The 21,076-nt window shown below is 39.8% G+C and overlaps 2 protein-coding genes across 3 annotated transcripts; one reads left to right on the forward strand and one right to left on the reverse strand.

Moving 5' to 3' along the window:
* Nucleotides 1–1,602: 1,602 nt before the first annotated feature.
* actc1a (actin alpha cardiac muscle 1a) lies at nucleotides 1,603–5,341 on the reverse strand. The gene is made up of 8 exons (XM_085245873.1): nucleotides 5,188–5,341; nucleotides 3,801–3,954; nucleotides 3,558–3,686; nucleotides 3,282–3,477; nucleotides 3,028–3,189; nucleotides 2,589–2,780; nucleotides 2,013–2,194; nucleotides 1,603–1,874 (listed from the first exon to the last, which is right to left on the reverse strand). The coding sequence occupies exons 2-8, from the start codon at nucleotides 3,927–3,929 to the stop codon at nucleotides 1,731–1,733; spliced, it is 1,134 nt and encodes a 377-aa protein (XP_085101999.1). The 5' UTR covers nucleotides 3,930–3,954; nucleotides 5,188–5,341; the 3' UTR covers nucleotides 1,603–1,730.
* Nucleotides 5,342–11,522: 6,181 nt separating this feature from the next.
* ak7a (adenylate kinase 7a) lies at nucleotides 11,523–20,132 on the forward strand. 2 transcript variants are annotated; one of them, XM_085247685.1, is made up of 18 exons: nucleotides 11,523–11,750; nucleotides 11,837–11,986; nucleotides 13,657–13,771; nucleotides 14,008–14,102; nucleotides 14,179–14,289; nucleotides 14,437–14,520; nucleotides 14,605–14,693; nucleotides 14,786–14,876; nucleotides 15,575–15,652; nucleotides 16,083–16,232; nucleotides 16,973–17,101; nucleotides 17,315–17,420; nucleotides 17,727–17,855; nucleotides 17,941–18,024; nucleotides 18,111–18,308; nucleotides 18,676–18,893; nucleotides 18,986–19,144; nucleotides 19,237–20,132. In XM_085247685.1, the coding sequence occupies exons 1-18, from the start codon at nucleotides 11,673–11,675 to the stop codon at nucleotides 19,264–19,266; spliced, it is 2,094 nt and encodes a 697-aa protein (XP_085103811.1). In that variant the 5' UTR covers nucleotides 11,523–11,672; the 3' UTR covers nucleotides 19,267–20,132. The 2 variants fall into 2 exon arrangements, with proteins under 2 accessions (XP_085103811.1, XP_085103812.1); XM_085247686.1 differs by having other exon boundaries at nucleotides 18,989–19,144.
* Nucleotides 20,133–21,076: the final 944 nt, after the last annotated feature.

Genomic DNA, 21,076 nt, shown 5'->3' on the forward strand with positions numbered 1-21,076 from the left:
AGTTCCGGAATGTTAGGAATTCCGGAATCGGAATGTTCGGAATGCGCCAAGGTTCCGGAATGTTAGGAATTCCGGAATCAGAATGTTCGGAATGTTTGGAATGCGCCAAGGTTCCGGAATGTTCGGAATTCCGTAATCAGAATGTTCGGAATTCCGTAATTGGAATGTTCGGAATGCGCCATAATTCCGGAATGTTCGGAATTCCGGAATGCGCCAAGGTTCCGGAATGTTCGGAATTCCGTAATCAGAATGTTCGGAATTCCGTAATTGGAATGTTCGGAATACGCCATAATTCCGGAATCTTTGGAATTCCGGAATGCGCCAAGGTTCCGGAATGTTCGGAATTCCGGAATGCACCAAGGTTCCAGAATGGTCGGAATTCCGGAATATGCCTTAGTTTCGGAATGTTTGGAATTCCGGAATCGGAATGTTCGGAATTCCGGAATCAGAATGTTCGGAATGCGCCATATTTCCAGAATGTTCGGAATTCCGGAATGCGCTAAGGTTCCGGAATTACGGAATGCGCCATAGTTCCGGAATGTTCTGAATTCCGGAATCGGAATGTTCGGAATTCCAGAATCAGAATGTTCAGAATGCGCCAAGGTTCCGGAATGTTCGGAACTCCTCCAAGGGATTTCGTCAGATTGACGCGATATCCTCTGTGTGGAATCTAAAGACCTTTGTGATGTTAAATTGCGAAGCTTTTTACGTTCAGGGAAACGGGGTGGTCATGGCGGCACGTGGAGTTTCAATCACTCGCCAAAAAGCAGTAATCTGCTGTCACTCAAAAACACAATGTCCAATCTCTCCGGTCGCAGGCATGATGAGACTCGAGCTTGGAAATGTTTGTTATGCCAATTGTCAGTAATGGCTAGAGCGCCACCTAGTGGGACGACTATAATCGTGATTGAATGAGATGAATTGTTAGCTGGTGGTTAAATGCATGAATTCCATCAATGTGACATCAGATCAGACGTGCTGGTTGTAGGTGTTGGGCGTGGCTCGACGTGCCGGGGTTCGAGGGCCCTCATAACGCTGCTTGCAGCTTTAATTTATTTTTGTTTTTTCTGATAGCAATAAAGGTAAAGCAGTGTTTCAACTATTCTATCTTGCATACCAAAATGTATAAAACTCTGTGTAAACCACAGACTGATCAAAACCAGCTTGCTATAATGTGTGTAAGACTGGCGTTATTTAGATACTAATTGATAATAATAAATGCATCAGTTTATCATTTTATTAACTGCAGGGTCTATAAGGAAAGAAAGCAGTCACAGAATAGTGTTGCTGAAGTTTTCAACCCTTTAACTATAGTAGTTGACCATCATTGTTTATTTAAGCAGTTTAACTTTTGAGCTATAGAAAACTGAAAATGCCTTGAAAAGGGCAGTTTGTTAAAATAATTAAAAGTTTATTTAGTCTTCATTAAAATGGTTTATGTAACCACTCTTTTGCTAAAAGTGCACTTTTTTTAGAGTATACTGTATATTTGTGTTGCCATCTTTTTCAAACACACTATTTATTCATCTGAAGTATTGTATTTGTTTTTCAGAATTATATTTGATGTTCTTTGGGGAAAAAGCATGACTCCAACTCTCTGGATTACTGATAAAAGGAACTATATTTATTACAACAGTACATGTATATACAGCAAAAGGAACAGTAGAAATACAGAAATAGAAGCAAAGCTGGTGTGGTTGGTTTTGAGATTTTTGGTGATGTCTGAAGATTTAGAAGCACTTCCTGTGGACGATGGAGGGGCCAGCCTCATCGTACTCCTGCTTGCTGATCCACATCTGCTGGAAGGTGGACAGAGAGGCCAGGATGGAGCCACCGATCCAGACGGAGTATTTCCTCTCAGGGGGAGCAATGATCTGGAAGGAGTGGATAGGAAAATCAGGAATGAAGTACATATTAGAACATTTTACACCATGCCAAAATTTGAACAAAAGGCTTGCTTATTTCTTCTTTGACAAAATACATTTTAATAACTTTGCACTCCTTGGACTCACTTTGATCTTCATTGTGCTGGGAGCCAGGGCAGTGATTTCTTTCTGCATACGATCAGCAATACCAGGGTACATGGTGGTACCACCAGAGAGCACGTTGTTGGCATACAGGTCCTTACGGATATCAATGTCACACTTCATGATGCTGTTGTAGGCCGTCTCATGAATGCCAGCAGACTCCATACCTGGGGAAAAGTTGTAAAGAGGTAAGTATTCATGCAGCTAACAGTGGTGGTCGTTGCAATACATTTAAGATGTAGACAATAAAACAAGAAGAAACTCAGGAGATAAAATGCTACTAGTTATCATTTACACATCATTTTAGTAAGATTCGTAAGTGTCTATGAATTAATAGCGTTATAGATATAAAGGGCTATTAGGGGAGGCTATACTGAACTCAGAACTCCAGTATAGTGTATTATGAATTATATTTATACACAGCCTATGGCTTTATTGTTCTTATGGGACATTAGGTCCCATGAGAACAATACACCTAAGTAGATACTACTATTGCTGGTATTGGTATGAAACCAAAATATATTTTGTGCCTTTCTGTGAATGTGCGGTGGATCGACTGACCAATAAAAGAAGGCTGGAACAAGGTCTCCGGGCAACGGAAACGCTCGTTTCCGATGGTGATGACCTGACCGTCAGGGAGTTCATAGCTCTTCTCCAGGGAGGAGGACGATGCGGCTGTGGCCATCTCATTCTCAAAGTCCAGAGCCACGTAACACAGTTTCTCCTTGATGTCACGCACAATCTCACGCTCAGCTAAATGGAGGAAATATCACAGTTCAGTCAACCAGGAAAAGTCTGTTTATATCTAGAACGTTCAGAATTCCGTTTGACAAAGCACGGTCACAGTATATGCATATTGCCTGTTCAGGAATTTGGAAACTGTAGGTAAGCTCATGTGATTAAAAGGCTAAAAATGTTGAAATAGATCACTGTTTACAGTTTACATTTTTCATTAAAATTCTGTGGGATTGTTTTTGGCTAAAGTTGGTAATTTTCTTACCAGTGGTGACAAAGGAGTAACCACGCTCAGTCAGGATCTTCATCAGGTAGTCAGTCAGGTCTCGACCAGCCAGATCCAGACGCATGATGGCGTGGGGCAGAGCATAACCTTCATAGATGGGCACATTGTGGGTCACACCATCACCGGAGTCCAGCACAATACCTGTCCAGTGAAGGCAGTAGTTTGTTAGAAGAAAATATGCACAGATTGATATGGTTTAACTTACATGCGACATTGCACAGAAGAGGGCTCACCAGTGGTACGGCCGGAGGCGTAGAGGGACAGCACAGCCTGAATGGCCACATACATGGCTGGGACGTTGAAGGTCTCAAACATGATCTGGGTCATCTTTTCTCTGTTGGCTTTGGGATTGAGGGGAGCCTCTGTCAGCAGGGTGGGATGCTCCTCTGGGGCCACACGGAGCTCGTTGTAGAAGGTGTGGTGCCAGATCTGTGAATCCAGGAAAGAATGATGTTATTTGTTGACAAAAATAACATTTCAGTTTTCCCACATCTTTATATCTTTCGCACCTTCTCCATGTCGTCCCAGTTGGTGATGATGCCATGCTCGATTGGGTACTTCAGAGTCAGGATACCCCTCTTGCTCTGGGCCTCGTCTCCCACGTAGCTGTCCTTCTGACCCATACCTACCATCACACCCTGAGAATGAATAAAACAAACAAACTCAAGCTCAAGACTTAAAAACAGACATCTTGTGACAGGGCAACAAATATGTAATCTCCCAGAAACTTGGGGCCTTTCCCGTATTCCAACCTGGTGACGAGGACGTCCAACAATGGATGGGAAGACAGCACGGGGAGCATCATCACCGGCAAACCCAGCCTTGACCAGGCCAGAACCGTTGTCGCACACCAAGGCAGTGGTCTCGTCGTCGTCACACATGTTTGGTCTGTACCGGGCTGGCTTTCTATATAACACAAAAAATAGAAATTAATCAGAATTTTATGGTATATTTACAGAAATGTTTAAATGCATATTATTTCCATTTAAAGAAGCAGAAGTTCACATGAAGAAACAAAGTTGTGCAATTCTATGAAATAATGTAGCGCTATGTTCAGTATGAAGACACTTTTGAGTAGTCTAATCTCTCTGAGCCTTATAGCTGCTTGAAAAGCCAAAACAGGACCACCACCACACACTCATGGGTCTATTTTCAGCCTCTGGACTCTTGTAAAGCCCCCTCTGCCCCCACAACCCCTTCTTAGTATCTCATCGTTAAGCCAGAGCCAGTTAACAGCTGAGGCAGTGTGACTTTTGACAAGTGGCAGTGGAGGCCTGGCTCTCCTCTCAGCTGTCGCCACATAGTAGTCTCCTCTGTTTGGATGGAGACCATGTGCTTGGAGTCTTCCAGGCTCTCAGGCCTGAGCCTGCATCCCAAGTGCCAGCATCCCCTCTTTGAAGAGTCTTACCGCTGTCCTATTCTGTCTAATATGTCCTATAGTAGGCCACAACCCTGTAAACCTTAGAGACTGCTGTCTGTAACTGTGAATATGACCAAGTTACAAAAACTTGATTTTGAGAAACATAAAACTTGAATATAAAGGTATATTTTACCAATTATTATGTTCAGTAAATTAGTCTAATTATCAGTTTAGTTCAAGTAACATAACAGTTACATAAAAATCTGTAAAAAATCTTTATCTGTTGCTTTCCATACTACACAGCCCGACATTTAAATATAACCTAGAAATGTGGGAAATGACCTTTTTCAGAATGCTCTTTAACTTGTGCTAAAAACAGTAAAAACAGTAAAGCATCAGTGAGGAAGCCTTTTTAAGAAAAAATAATGAACTGATAATTTTCCTTATGTTGAGTCTAACCTGAGCTAGTGTTGTTTGCCTGTTTCTCCGAGTCAAGCATCACATATATCCTCCACCCTAAGTCTTGATGGCAACTGACTTGCCCTTATATACCGCAGCAGCCCTTAAACTATTCAGCACACACAACTTATCCTTTTACCACTCTTCAACAAAACAATAAAACATCTGCTTAGGCAAGAAACAACTTCTAGCTGTAATGAATACAGTATATCCATGTACTGGCTGTAATATACAGCAGCACTATCTGGTCATCCTCACTGACACCTATCCTCCAAAAAGCAGCATCTGAAACACAGCAATGATCCAGCAAAAGGACTCACCAAGTTGTAACCACAAGACTGGAGTTTCCACTGGGACAAAGGGGCAAGGGTGCAAGGGGTTCCTTAAATATGCCTCTGCGTCCTGGAGCTGGGGGACGGTGGGCGGGCTCAAGGGTTCACACAAGCCCAAATTAAGTGTTGCTCAGCAAAATAGTCCATTAAAGTGGATCCTGTGTCAGGAAATACCACCAATCTATAGAGATGCTGTCCTGGACATTGAATGCCATAGATAGAAGTAAGGGGGGGGGGGGGGGGGGGGAGCAGCAAGTGGAACATTTATTAAAGATAGATGATTACATTATGAAGTATTTAAAAGGTACATGAAGGTTAAATGTGATAAATGACAGTGAATGTGGATCTTCTATATGATTAAGGATTTTAATGTTATATGCATGGGAGTATTATTAAAACCAATATTATTTGTACATGAAAATAGTGAATTTAGTTGTATTTTAGCTGTCAAATTATTTTTGTGGATTCTTTATAAATATAAAAGCTGAGCTTGTCGTACTCCCATCAGGGAAAAACAATCAGCTGCAAAACCATCAGTAAATAGTTTGTAATGGAGATTTATGCATAGCAACACATTTCTCCCATTCATAGTTTGTGGAGCTGCCATTCAGATCCCGAGGGATGTGTTAATATGACTAAGCTCAAACAGGGTCCTGGGGATGTGGATGATTAGATGGTGTGACAGTAATACGAGATCTTGCCTGAGCAGTCTGGTTAAGGAGTCGTCTACGGTGGACCTGCCTGGGAGAGTTTGCCAACGTCGTTTGTAAAGAGTGGGGGCCATAAAATTCCAGATAGCTGAGAGGCAATCATGTAAGGGGGTAAATGGAGGGAGCTAAAGGCAGTTCCAAAACCTCCACCAGACAACAGACTCCTGGGATGGCAAATGCAAGAGTGACGAGTATCCGTTCTCTGTTCTGATTGGCTCCAGAGTGTCCTTTTAGGGAAATACAGAGCAGCAGGTGCCAGAGTCTGCACGTCGCCACACACACAGCGTAGCTCACACTCCTTATTCGTCAACTCACACTACCCCCATGTTGAAGCCAGAACAGGCAACAGCGAGTGCAGAAAGAATGTAAATACCCCCCGCAACATCAAGACTTTGAAATATTCCATTTGTAGCCATGTGCAAGGCAAAGGCACTACTAACCTACTTGTTGTTTTTTTCTACTCACATTTTTTTGACTCTCACGGTCTGTTTATACAATTCAACGTCCAAAAATTTGTTTTTTCACTGGATATCGCAACTTTCTTAAATTGTCCAGTTTATCAAATTTGCTGCGTAACGTTGGAAGGAATCTTTTCTCACCTACCATGAGCAGAATCATTTTTGTAATCAAGACAGATTTGAAAAGGATCTGGGGTCTTGTAAAGAGCTTGATATATCACTGGTGATCTCAGTGTCTATGGCGACTCCAACAAGAAAATCAGGCACGACCGCCCTGTGTTGATGTTGGATAGACTGTGCATAGATTATGTCAGGTCATATCTGAACACTGTGTTCTTCTATTTTCTATATTTACATTTTTATAGCAGCAGCAATCATAGTGCATGACCGCAGTGCTTCAGGAGTCATTTGCCCTCTGATGATCTGCAAAAGGACTTAGAATTGAAAAAAGCATTCAGATCATATAGTTGGACAAGAAAACATGAATTCCTGCTTTTACGTGCACTCATGTTGTTGGCAAAGATGGACTTTCTACATATTAAATAGATATATGTGGTAGTTAAAAATCATATTTAACTGCAACTGAGTTAAATAAAGCAGTTTTATATATGGCTCTGCATTTATTTTGGAGCTATTTATTTGAGACTTTATAGACTGTGTGTTTTATTTGTGAAGAATAAAAAAATAACTAGAATTACTGCAGTAAAGTGTAAAAGTGTTACAACAGAAATGCTCAAATATACCTGTTTCAATATGGCGTTAGTGTGTGCTCACCATAATCTGGCTTGTTGTTCTGAGCAAAAACATATGAAGCAGAAAGATCACACCAGCCTTTGGGTGAAACTGCTTCTGTGTTTTGTCAACAGCTCCCTTCAAGTCAAAGAAGCACTTTTTGGCAGTCCTATCTTTATCGCCAGGTCTTAATCAGGAAAAAAGAGAATGGTCTTAAATGGGTCATGGTTTTGAGGGACATTCGTCCTTATAAGGGAATGTAGGAAGCACACAGTATGTCTGTCTTGACAGCTGCCTCCTTTGCAGCCCCCCACGTCCACATGCACACACTTAAGCAGCTGTTAGCAACAACTGCTTCTGCACAGCCTGTTAGGTACACAGGGGTTTGTTTATCATTTGACCATTTACAATATACCTTTCAGAAAAAAAAAAGACTGCTCTACATTTTCTAAAAATGTAGTGCTACACATTAGCAATTTGAGTAAAAGTTCATTTCTTCAGCATTTGAGGACCGTAAGGTTAAGCTATAAAAAATCTGCTGAATTTAGGTTAGATTGCTTTCAAATAGTTTTTTATATCTTCTAAACCTGAGTAGGTCTGAGATTATGTAAAAACAGTTTTTTAAATGTGTGTTCCCAGAGAGCAAGGAGACACTGAAACAATGTTTAGTCAATATCAGGTGATTCTATTGAATCAACGTTGAAATCTGATGTTGACCTAACGTCACTCTTGCACCCTTATTAATACTGAAACGTCAGGTTTTGATATGAAACCAATGTTGAACGCTGACATTGATTTAACATATAATTATGACACACTGTTAATATTGAAACAATGTTAGATTCTGATATTTAAACACTGTTGAACTATGACGTTGATTTTCCACCTCTTTCGCACAGTTGGTTTCTATTGAAACAACAGTAAAATCATGACTGGAAACCTACAGTTACAAATATATACAATCTATAGCTATTTTAATCAATACTAAACTACTGCAAGTTTCCATCAATACTTAAACCACCAGATAATTGTACAAATTGGACACCCTTTATATGTTAAAAATTATGTTACAATGTATCATGTCAATAGTAATATCCCGAAAATATAAAGCATCAGAAACAACAACAAAACAAACAACAAAACAAACAACAAAAAAAGGCCAATAGACATGTATCATTTGCAAAATACTTTATTAAACGACAAAGTTTCCTTTTTACATTTCTTTGTTTCACATCACTTTTTGTTATTTACTCCGGGATGGGGATGGATGTTGGGCGCCCTGCACCACCCATACGATATGGAGCGCATCTGAGCCATTTCTGGACAGCTTGAGCAAAGACAAACTCAGACATAGAGTTCACCCCTACCTGCTGCGTCAGGCCATCTAGGACAAAAATAAACACAAAAAAAAAATACAAATAACAAAAAGGGAAAAGGGGAATTAGAGCACATGAATAACCTCTTGTTAATTGTCTTCAGCTGGGAGAAAGTCTGTAAACTACTGGGCTGATAAACATGAAAGTCACCAGTAGGGATGGGTATTGATAAGATTTTAACGATTCCGATTCCATTTTCGATTCTGTTTAACGATTCGATTCTTTATCGATTCTCTTATCGATTCTTATTTTTAAAAAAGGAGAACACTAAAGTCGATTAGCTTAGAACTTTGTTTTATATCTTCTCTTTGAACAAGATAGAAATTTAGGAGTAACATGGCCTTACAAACCCAACAGTGAGATCTTAAGAGATCCACAGCCTACGGCTCTTCAAAAATTGTGACTGTAAAATAATAAAATAAATATTCTTCTGTAGCAATAACAAAGTGTAACATAAATTATTCTGTAGCAATTACACAAGAATATCCAGAAATGTCCCTGCCTACAATTAAACACATTCACTTACCAAAGTGAAATCGGGGGCATCTGCTGTGGCAAATGGGTGCAAGCCTTTGACCACAAACTCAGTCACTGCTCGGTGACATTCGTCTATCCTGGCCTGAAAGGAGACGCTACCGGTAGACTGCAGCGAGAACTGCCAGCATCTGAGCCAGCCAGACTCTGTCTGTCTCATCACGGTCACCTAAATGCACAGTAATGGCAGGTTTTGTAATAAGGCAGCTAACATAATATGCACTGTTGTTGATTATTTACCTGCCACATTAACGGGAGAGGACGTGCAAACGTTACCGCTGCTGCCCAGCCCAATTTTTACTCTTTAAGTGTGCGCGTGTGTGTATGTGTGTGTGGGTGGGGGGATATATGTGTATTGAGAGTGTGGGGAGTGAGTTGGAGGGTGGGGTGGGCTGCTTTTAACTATGTAAAGCACTTTGTGCTACATTTTCTCTGTATGAAAAGTGCTTTATAAATAAAGATTGATTGATTGATTGATTGCTGGGTTGAGATTCATGAGTCCGGAGCGGAATTAAAAACACGACATTCATTTAAGGTTATCGTGTGTTTTGTGAGCAAATGCTTTTGCATATTCGTAGTGTTTCCTCCCTTAAATGAAATATCTACTTTGCAAGTATTGCAAGTTGCCCTGTTGTCATCCGTTCTCGTAAAGTATGACCAAACTTTTGAGCATTTGAGCCGCTGGCGCCGTGTTTCCTGCCGAGTAAATGACGCTCCGCAACGTGGTGACGTCATTCGGGGCGACTGGAATCGATAAGGGAATCGTTTGCAAAAATGGCAAACAATTCCAAGGAATTGAAACAGTGGGAACCGGTTCTTGTTGAGAACCGGTTTTCGATACCCATCCCTAGTCACCAGGCGGAAATCAGCAAACTGCCACATCACTTTGATTTTGAAAGAGCTATTAGCAGAACATTTGATATGTCTTAGCATGGTGTGCCGTGTATCCTTTCAAAAAAAGAAAACATGGGTTCCTCGGGATGTACAAACTGTACAACAAGAGGACAAAAGAAGCCGAAGACCTACGACTCCATCTCCAGAGTAACAGGACATAAAAATCTTGTTATTAAGAAAGACAAAGAAATCTAGCAAAGACTGGACAAAGGAAATGTTAAACGCACCCAGCACATCAATTGATCGCTTTATTGTTCACTTTAGGCTCATAAAACAACAATAAAAGGTCAAACTTACCAAATATGCATTTGCACAGCGCTGTCTCTTTAACCCTTTAAGACCTACCATAGAACCAAGTCCGCCAGAGCTTATAGTATATTTTTACATGCTGTGGAGCCATTTTTTGGAGCATTTCAAGTTGCTATACATCAATACAACCATTATAGCCCAAATTTTAATAATATGTCTGCATTAAGTGCATAGTAATTACATAAATTGCAAAAAAGTGCAATAAACTACAAAAAAATTGAAAATCGTTTTTGTTTTTTTAACATATATTTCTAGTTAGAGAAATTTAAGAGGCTTATCCCTCAAAACTGTAAATACAAAAAAGTTGCACAAACTAGTTTCCCACCAAAGGAAATTTATTTTAAGTGTCTTCATAGTTTTATTTTTGAGATACACCAATTTTCATATACTGCAGGAAAAACGAAAAAATATATTATAGTGCAAATTTGCAAAATAACAGCATATGCATCAAAATAAAATATTTCCAGCAGTGCAATATGAGTCCTCAGCATCCCAGAAACGACACAGAAAGTCATAAAGTCAAACATAACTTTTAAAAACACAAATATAGGCTCATATGGCCACGATGGTAAAAAACTACATTTCCGCAAAATGACGTCACTTCCGGTTTCGGGCAGTTCATGCCGGACATGCGATAGTTCACGCTGATGGATCTTATTCTCTCTTTGAAATATTCCAGCTAATTGTTCTGCATGTAGCTAACTGTCACTTTAATGGGAAAAAAACTCACAGCCCAACCCTGTTAGCAGTCCAGAGAGGTACAGCCTCACCCTTTTTCTTCATGCTTCTATCTAAAAGGTGAAGAATTGGGCTGGAAAGGAAGAGAGGGAAAGAAGAGGAAAGAGGAAGGCAGAGATCTAATAGTGGGTGGAAAGAAAGCAGCAAACGAAAGCAAGGAGGCAATGAGAGGGCATAGTAGAAGCAGATAATGTTAAATGGGGAAAGAGGGCAGAAGAGAGGAAGGGGTTAAATGAGGGGGAAATGAAACATGTTAATAATGTTTAAAAGTTGTTTTAAAATGGGGGCTACTCACTTTGGAGAGCCATGAGTGACAAAATGATTTAATTAGAAACACCATTAAATAGTTAATTCATCGTGTCAATAATTAATTAAATGCCTATTCATTTCATTTAAAACACTTAATAAATTATTTCAAATTTTATTTAATTAATTAATTAACCATTGACACGTTTAATTAATTATTTAATGGCGTATTTAATTAATTAATTTTGTCACTCCTGGCCCTCCATACCCCTTGCCATGGAAGCGCTCGAGAGCTAGCTAGCGAGCTTCATTGGCTCAGCCATAGCAACAGTAGCGAGTCCCTAGCAACATTTAAGAAGACTAGGTGCAAGATGAAAGTTTCTCTGTCTTTCTCGTATTTCTCATTTCCTGTTGTAAAACTTACAGTCTGGTAATAAATATAGCTTTTTAAATCACTCAAGGCGTTAGTTTTTAAAATGGGGGACAACAAGCAACAAACTAAGCGAATTTTTATCAACGATGTTGACAGATATTCCTCCAAGCACATCGCAAAGGTAAATATAGGGAAAAGAGAGTTTTTATTGTTCCTGCCTAACCAGTCACATTAGTCCATTTTAATATTATTGACTTGTCTGAACAGTTTTTAGCCTCATGCGTGGTGACCTCTGAGGATGAGGAAGAAGCAGAGGCATTAGCCTCCCATGAAGGTGAACCTGCTTTCCATGTCGTCGGTACGGTGTCTCCTTCCTCTAAAGGTGAAAAGTGGGATTTTCTACGGGAGAAATATGAGGTGAGCGAGGTGCTAAATGCGAAAGACTGTGGGACATTGTCATGATCTGGGGTTGCTCCAGTTGGTTAGGTTAGGTACTAGGTACTAGGTTCTAGGTACTAGGTTCTTTATTATTTGTCACATGCATAGTTATACAAGTATAACACACAGTGAAATGTAGCCTGACACGCTCCTCGACGTGTGCAAAAATTGGGGGGGGGGGGGGGGGGGGGGGTAGAGGAAGAACATTATATATATATATATATACATACATATAGTATATACACTGGGTGAATGTGCAGTAGTAGCAGCAAGCAGGTGAATTCTGTACATTAATATGAATAGATATCTGACTATTTTACAGGATAGACAATATAAACATATTTAAAATTAAAGGAATTGAAATGTACATTGTGCCTTGGTTTAGTGTCTGGAAGAGTTCTGTCTCAGTCAGTTATAGATGATGTGAGAGGGCGGGTGTGTGTGTTTAGGGCACGGATGGCTTGGGGATAGAAGCTCCTCTTGAGTCTCTCTGTCCTTGCCCGGAAGATGCGGAATCTTCTACCAGATTGCAGAAGTTGGAACAGTTTGTTGCCAGGATGGGACGGGTCCTTCAGTATCTGCGCTGCTCTAGTCTGGCATCTCCTGGTGTAGGTGTCCTGAAGCGGGGGGAGAGCAATCCTGCAGCAGCGTTCTGCTGTACGGATCACTCTCTGGAGAGCTTTTTGGTCCTTCACACAGCTGTTCCCGAACCACGATGTCATGTTCTGTGTGAGGATGCTCTCCACAGCGCCTGTATAGAAAATCCTGAGGATCTTTGGAGAGACCCTGAACTTCTTCAGTTGTCGTAGGTGATACAGGCGCTGCCTAGCCTTTTTGGTCTGGACCTGAATGTGGGCAGCCCATGTCAGGTCTGAGGAGATGTGGACACCAAGATACTTGAAGGACTGCACCCTCTCCACTGGAGCTCCATTGATGATAATGGGCTTGTAGTCTCTGTGCTGACCCCTTCTGAAGTCCACCACCAGCTCCTTGGTCTTGCTGACGTTCAGCTGGAGGTGGTTGTCCTGGCACCACGATGCCAGATTCTTCACTTCATCCATGTAGGCCGCCTCATCGTTGTTGGAGATGGCACCCAACACCATTAGCAACATTATATGCCAAAACATTTGGGTCAGCTGAGTATGTGAATATACTGAATGAGGAGGTTTTTCCATCAATGGGTGCTTTTCTTCCCTGATGAAACAGGTATACATGCAAGATCCACGCCAGGGTTCATTGGGCTTAAGGCATAAAGGAGTGGCTCTGGGAGACATTAATTTCACACATGGATTGGCCACCACAGAGTCCAGACCTTAACCCCACTGAGATTTAGTGAAAAATAAGTGCAACTCTGTATAAAAAAATGTCATGGCATTGCATAAAGTTATCCAATCGATACTCCTGCAAATGCGTGTCGTCATCAAAGCTAACGGTGGTCCTATGAATAATATGAGTATGTGACATTTTTTTGCTCCGGGCAGTGTGTTTATAGAACATCATACGTTAAGATTCTGATAAGGACAAATAATTTTAAATGCCGTATTTTTAAAACCAATTATTTTTAGACTAAGCAACTTTAATTTAAATATATTTATGGACACAGCAAGAACAATTGAACGTTTAATAGGGTATACAATTTCCTTTTGCAGTCACCAAGCAGTGATGAGCTCCTCCAGCACCTGCTGGAGTGTGATGTGGTGGTGTACAACATCTCAGAAAGTGCCACACAGCAACAGGTTGAAGAAGCAACGTGGGTTCTTACAGGTATGACTGTAAGACTTCTACAAGACCAGTGAAGGATTCGATTTTTTAAATCATAGACAAAGATTTTTAAAGGCCGGGTACCTTTAAAGGGCACTGTTTGCAAGATTGTACCTCATGTGCTCATTTTAAATGTATCGCTATCTATCTTCATGAGACAACATTTAAAAGAGACTGCATTGTTCCAATAACATGCTAATGTTGTTTGTCATCCCTGCCCGTTCTTCTTTTACAAACAGCCCTTCATAATGAGATGCTGAGCTTCACGTCTCAGAAATTGTTCATCTTAGTCTCCACTGTAATGACGTGGGCCATGACTAAACCTCAAAACCCAGTGAGTCTGGAGAAAAGCTAAACAGTGTGTGAACTTGTCAGATTTCCATGACTGAGAGTGTAATCTTACTCTTCAGGATGAAACTGATGTTCTGGTATCAGAGGAACAGTTCATAAGAAGAAGGCCTCACCCTGCATTCAGAAAACACCACAGTTTGGAAAAACTTGTGCTAAACCTGGCTAAAGGGGTAAGATTATGATGCTGAAAATCACAGAATCCTCCAAAATATGTTTCACAACAACAGGAGCAATTCATCCCAAGATTTCATAAGGATCCCAGGAAAATAAATATATCTAAAACTAACTAAAAGTGCTCTGATTTTTCAATCTTACAGAAAAAGTCCAAACTTGCCGGTTATGTTGTAGCTAGTGGCCTTCAGTATGGAAAGGGGGAGGACCTCTTTCATTACTTTTTCAAGGTAATATTAACACATTAACACATTTTTACACTGCATGTCTTTGTCTATACTGCTTGAATAATATGTATTTGATATTTCTAAAAGGTTTCTTGGCTGATGGAGTTTCCAAAAGTTCCCATATTTGGACATGGCACAAATTACATTCCCACGATTCATGTATCTGACCTTGGAGGGTGAGTTTATTTAACTGTACTTCTGCACATATGCTATATATACTTGGAGATAAATGGCACAGACCTGGACTAAATATATATTTGTCTTGCAGAGTGATCCAGAACATCATTCAACTCAGACCAAGACCAAAGTACATTGTTGCCATTGATAATTCCAGGAACACTTTAGAGGATATTGTACAGGTGATTTTGTGATTCTAATTTCAACTAGAACAGCTAGACTTTTCATTATGAAGAAAAACAGTAGATTGAAAACTACACTCACTGGCCACCTTATTAGTTATAGTAATTCAGTTGCTTGTTAATGTGAATGTTAGCATTCACATGGCAGCGACTGAGTGCACATAGCCATGTAGACATGGTCAAACCGACTTGCTGCAGTTCAAACCGAGCATCATTATAGGGAAAACTACTCACATGGGCTCACCAAAATATATATAGCAACAGCAAATAACACACCATGCCACAAAGCTCAAATCATCTCACACTTTTCTTGAAGATGACAGACAGATGACATCATTTCAGTGTACTCAAATGGCCTTGCCATTCACCCGATCAGAATCCAATAGAGCACCTTTGAGATGTGGTGGTGGATTTTGAGATCCAGCTACTGTGTGATGATGTCATGTCAAAATTTCTGAGGAATTTTTCCAGCACCTTGATGAATCTATGCCATGAAGAATTAAGGCAGCTTTGAAGGTAAAACGGTATCTAATAACTAGTAAGGAGCGCCCCATAAAGTGTCCAGTGAGTGTATTTATAGGAAGAATACTCTTTTGAGGTGATGAAAATCCAACTGAGATCCTTTGTCAGAAGTCACGTTTGGCAAAGAAGGAGAAAAAACACACAAAACAATCTCTTTCTTACCTTTATGTCTTTAGATGATAAGTCATGCGCTTGGACCAGAAGAAATTCAGAAATTACCACCACAGGAAGCGATTGTCATGAAGGCGTTTAAGGTACTGTAAACTATGTGATTTATTTTATTTCATTTTAAGATGATTTCGATTTTTTTTCTGCCTATAATGCAAAGATCTAGAGCTCTACATATAAGTATTTTAAGCAGACTACTCACCCAAGCTTAGTACTGCTATTACTGTCACTTGCAAATGTAAATGTTTTCTTTAGTCCCTGAAAGTGTTGCAATAACAGCTTGTGACACAAGGAAAAGACTCAAAAGTTTGCGTTCAATTTCTGTTGTTGAGAGATTTAAAATGTATTTTCTTTCCGAGCTGTTTGCTGTTACAACTCCAGTTTCTGTAAATATGGATCAAATAAACTATCTGCTGTTTGTTTGGCTTGTAGTAAACATCTGTGCTATTTAGATGTTTGCTGAAAAATATTTATTATCAAACACACTGTTGGTAATTTAACACCTTTTTATTTCAGCCAGAGGAACTGGAGTGCCTCGGCATCAACCTCCGCCTGGAGACCTTTATCATAAATGACTTTTTCAACCTAAGCTGGACGTCCGAAGCTGGGATGGTTGAAAACATGGATAACATTGTGCAGGAATACAAAGACGCCTGGCAGCTGCTTGTGAGTGTTCCAAGTCTGTCAAATTAAATTTCATCAATCCATTTATGCAAATTAGTGCATCTTTTAGGATGTGCTACATCATTTGCTTAAGTCATCATAAATTTTGAGAAAACCTGAAATAGAAAAGAAAATACTTTTCTCACTTTTTTCCCAGTATATTTGTATATTACACATCATTATATTACTATAGTATTATATTGTAATTCATACGTTCTGATTTGTGGAGAATTTTAAAAAAATACCATCTGGTCATTCTGCAAAAAATTTATCAGATGGTAGGCACTGCAGCTGCAGATGAGGACACTGCATTGCTCTGAATAATCAATTAAGCAACTAATTATGAAGAGCTCATCGATTCATCTTGGGATTCATGCCAGTCCATGTGTTCAATTTGAAGAGATTTTGAAAAACCTATTGAAGACCGAAAGTTGTCCCAACTGTTATCTGGAATGTGTGACAACAACGTTAGCTCTTCATTCCACTGCCGTAATCACAAGTGTTAAATACGACTGTGTGTGTAAATCATAGACAGAAAATGAGTATGAAAATGTAGGTAAAAATGTATGTATCCTACAAAATGTAGGTGTCCCACTTGGTGGCAGGAAAACTGAAAATTTAGCTACAATGCATCCAGTGTTTGTTTCTGTATCTCTCGCTTGTTCTTTCATGACAGCTGATCATTTCTGAAAAACAAAAACTTTTCTGAATCATCGACTTTTTAAAAAATTGTTCTTGTTTAGCCCATTCGAATCTTGCTGCTTGGACCTCCAGCTGTGGGGAAAACCACCCTTGCAGGAAAGCTCTGCCATCATTACCGGTTGCATCAAATCAAGCTCAAAGAGGTCCTCGAAGAGAAGATTGCACAACTGGTCAGTGGAAGCAGAACTGCACATACATACCAGACAGTTGATTTTCCTCTCACTGCTGTCCTGCAGCTACAGGAAAATGTGCTGCCCTCCTGTGGAAGTCTTTCTGTGAAGGCAGTCGATGTACTAATGCAGGTGTACTTTGAGACTTGTTATGTGGTACCAGTGACATTTAAAAATAAAGAAAATCTCTTATGTTTCTTTTGTATGCTGCAGAAGGAGATAGTAAATGGACCTAACCCTGAAAATATCAGTCAAGAGATAATGACTGCTGCACAGACACAACTGGGGAATATTCACAAAAGCATGAAAGAAAATCAAGGTTGGTAACAGAATTATAACCCTAAATAATATAATCTTGTGAGGCTGAAAACTGCAAAACACGTTTGATTTATTTAAAAATCTTTCTTTGAAGTCTTTTTCAGTCTAGGTTTTTTTTTCTTTTACTTGAAACTTACTTGAAAAGTCTCTAAAACAACACGCTTTTGTGGAAGGATGGACAGCATTGTAAATCACAATTTGTCGGGGTCTCTGTTTCGAAAGGCTTCAATTTACCCAAACTCTCAGATTCTGTGTGTCTGTGTTCAGATTTCTGTGGTTTATTCAAACTAGTGTTTTGTTCCATCAGGTCGACTGGTTGACCGTCTCCTTTTTGAAATTGTGGAAGAAAAACTAAACTCAAAGCCATGTAAGAACCAAGGCTTTGTTCTTGATGGTTTCCCTAAGACTTATGAGCAAGCGAAGATGATTTTCTCTGGTAGGTTTCATCAATTATTTGAGTCACTGTATAATCTTTTAAAGTCTTTGTCTCATAAAGTATAGCGCTTGTTTCTGTTGCTCAGATGTGAATGTGGATGAGGATGCTGGGAAAGAGGATTTGGCATTGATGTCCAAAGCACCAGCCTACAAACAGGCCATCGCTCCAGGTTGTTTATGTCTTTGTTATGTCTTTGTCTAAGCCTTTGCTGACTTATCAGAATGGACTTACTTCTGTTTCCAACATGTGTTGCAGAGTATGTTTTTGCCCTTGATGCATCAGATGACTTCCTGACAAGAAGAGTACAAGGACTTCCAGAAAACGTGGCAGAAAAAATGCGCTACACCCAGGATGAATTTGTACCTCGCCTGACAAAACACAGACAGCTCAGTGGAGCTGAGGAAACAGTGTGTGACTACTTTGATCAGATTGAGATTCACCCATTACATATCGGTACTGTCTGCAAAGCCACCACAACACTGCACTCTGATAAACTGATCACAAACAAGAGGCAAAGAGTACTGAAGAGCCCATAAATGATAAACCATGAACAGAACAGTGAAGCTGTCAAACATTTCAGAACATGTTTGGTGGATGTGAGAGTGTCCGACTGTCTCCATATTGTCTGTTTCTATTAGTCTTTTGCTCTTTTCAGCGTCAGGGGCCAGATGTATAATATTATGTAGATTCAATGTGTAACCCTATACATGTACAGAAAGGTAGAAAGTAAACTGCAACCATTATTAGCAGTCAGTTACCCACGAAAAAAAGGTCTTTCCTGTTTACAGTGGCTCTGTTTGTGTGATTTCTTCTTCTCCAGAGGTCAGGACAGATGATCCAGAATACACAGACATCATGAAGATGATCACACGGGTGGTGGGCCCTCCTAAGAATTATGGCTTGAGTCCAGAGGAGCAGGAGGAGCAGGACCAGAAAAAAGAGGAAGAGAGGAGGCAGAAACGGTCCGCAGAGGCTGCTGAGAGGAAACTCAGGAATGAGGCTGTACTGGCTGAGATGGCTGCTCAGTATGAGGACTGGGTAAGTAACACTGTGAGTGTTTCATACCAGAAGATGCAGAGGAGCAAATGACTCTTAAATACTAACTGCAGGTTAAATGATTTAATCATTAGCAGAAAAATTTATCAGAGGTGAAGAGACAAGAGAGTGAGCAGCTGGAAGTTCAAGCTCTTCCCCTGCGAAACTACCTGATGAAGTATGTGATGCCCTCGCTCACTGAGGCCATGGTAAAGTGCAGCGAGATTAAACCGGAGGACCCTGTTGACTTTTTGGTATTTAAAAAAACCCCTTTCCAACAGAATTACCTTTGTTGAACATCAGTGAGCTGATACGGCAGTTGAATTTTTTTAAATTGTTTTTTCAGGCGGAATATCTTTTACGACAAGAAGAATGAGAATTGCTCCGATGAAGGCCGTGCTCCGATGCTATTGAGCAGCATTTTTATGTTGTTACACTGTTACAGTATTGTAATTAAGATGAAATGGTTTGAAGAGAATTTTGTTAAAGAATGTGTTATCTGCACACTACAAAATGAACTCAGCATTCAATTAAAAAACTTGTACAAAAAGCTCATCACCAAAAATAAATATTTAGCATTGACAGTAAAATTAACTTTTAACAGTTAATTTTTAACACACCTTAAGTATCAATTGTACTACATGCTCATAGGTGTAGTAGAAGTATGATTACAGCTCTGTCCCCTCTGAGCATCCAGCTGGTGGGTGACTCAGCTCAGACTATTGCTGAGTAAGCACTTACTGGAAGAACAACTATGCTGGGACTGGTTTTATGATAACACGGTACTATTTAGAATTAGCACTGTGTAAGGCTCTGCAGGTATTGAAGTAGAACTTTGTAAATATATTTTCATTGATATATTGTTACACCTTGTTCATATGGAATGGAATCTAATGTATTTTCTGCATATGTTAATATTTATCAAAATAATAAAAATAGATGTTGCTTTTCTAGTTATTAATAATAAAAATAAATAAAATTAAACTGCAAGGGAGAAATTCAGTGAGTAAAATTTGAGACTTCACTCCAGCCATTTTTTTTAAATTTGTTCTTTCAACACTAGATGGAGCAGGTAGTCTTTCTGTAAACTTTACAGAGAAAGGAAAGATTGTTACTTCAGTTAATCTGTTTGGGTTTTTTTAATTATGTGTTTCTCAATTCTTCCAAATAACAAGACAGTGTTTATGTTCTGCTGTTCTGCTTTCTTGCTGTGCTGAATAAATTAGTCTGCACAAAGAAAAAGCCTTTGTTGTGATATTCTTGTAAAATATGTCATAAAATAAGAGTGGGGCATTCCTGTTGTAGTGGTCATTAAAGGCCAAGTCTGCAGTCTGCTTTGTAGTCTGTGACTGAGGAGGGAGCTGTCTCTAGGCTCACTTATGCTCCATAGAGAATACAGTGGCTTGCAAAAGTATTCGGCCCCCTTGAACTTTTCCACATTTTTTCACATTACAGCCACAAACATGAATCAATTTTTGTTGGAATTCCTTCTTGCCACAGATTCTCGATTGGATTTAGACACCAGACAGGTCAGGGATAAAGTTAATGAGAAATTTAAAGCAGGCTTAGGCTACAAAAAGGTTTCCCAAGCCTTGAACATCCCACGGAGCACTGTTCAAGTGATCTTTCAGAAATGGAAGAAGTATGGCTCAACTGTAAACCTACCGAGACAAGGCCATCCACCTAAACTCACAGGCTGAACAAGGAGAGTGCTGATCAGAAATGCAGCCAAGAGGCCCATGGTGACATGGTGATTCCCTGCAAATGTCCCGTTTGCAGTTTGCCACAAGCCATGTGGGGGACACAGCAAACATGTGGAAGAAGGTGCTCTGGTCAGATGAGACTAAAATGGAACTTTTTGGCCAAAATGCAAAACGCTATGTGTGGCGGAAAACTTAACACTGCACATCACTCTGAACACACCATGCCCACTGTCAAATATGGTGGTGGCAGCAAATATGGTGTAATAAATAATGTTACGGTGTCAAACAGTCTCAAAAAGAAATACTTGGTGTGTAAATATTTAATTTACATACAAGGCTTGTGGAGATATGGTGACAAAGAGCCTTATTTTACTCTTTATTATGATTTAATTTTTCAAAGTATACACTACGCAAACTCAAACTTCAGTTCCTGTAGTGGCCGCCCACCAGAGTCACGTTAAAATGCTATTTTTTTACAACATT

Source organism: Mchenga conophoros, linkage group LG15 (genome assembly GCF_057382185.1).
Source record: "Mchenga conophoros isolate Kocher_MC1m ecotype Shallow Benthic linkage group LG15, M_conophoros_male_GT1.1, whole genome shotgun sequence".
NCBI classification, from domain to species: domain Eukaryota; kingdom Metazoa; phylum Chordata; class Actinopteri; order Cichliformes; family Cichlidae; genus Mchenga; species Mchenga conophoros.

Bases quoted from the DNA above. Each gene is read 5' to 3' on its own strand.
- actc1a (XM_085245873.1), bottom strand. From the start codon at position 3,929: ATGTGTGACGACGACGAGACCACTGCCTTGGTGTGCGACAACGGTTCT. The intron at 3,190-3,281 runs GTGAGCCCTCTT...TTCACTGGACAG, and splicing joins CGCCTCCGGCCGTACCACTG to GTATTGTGCTGGACTCCGGT. The intron at 2,781-3,027 runs GTAAGAAAATTA...TCCTCCATTTAG, and splicing joins TTACTCCTTTGTCACCACTG to CTGAGCGTGAGATTGTGCGT.
- ak7a (XM_085247685.1), top strand. From the start codon at position 11,673: ATGGGGGACAACAAGCAACAAACTAAGCGAATTTTTATCAACGATGTT. The intron at 14,877-15,574 runs GTGATTTTGTGA...TTATGTCTTTAG, and splicing joins CTTTAGAGGATATTGTACAG to ATGATAAGTCATGCGCTTGG. The intron at 18,894-18,985 runs GTAAGTAACACT...TTTAATCATTAG, and splicing joins CTGCTCAGTATGAGGACTGG to CAGAAAAATTTATCAGAGGT.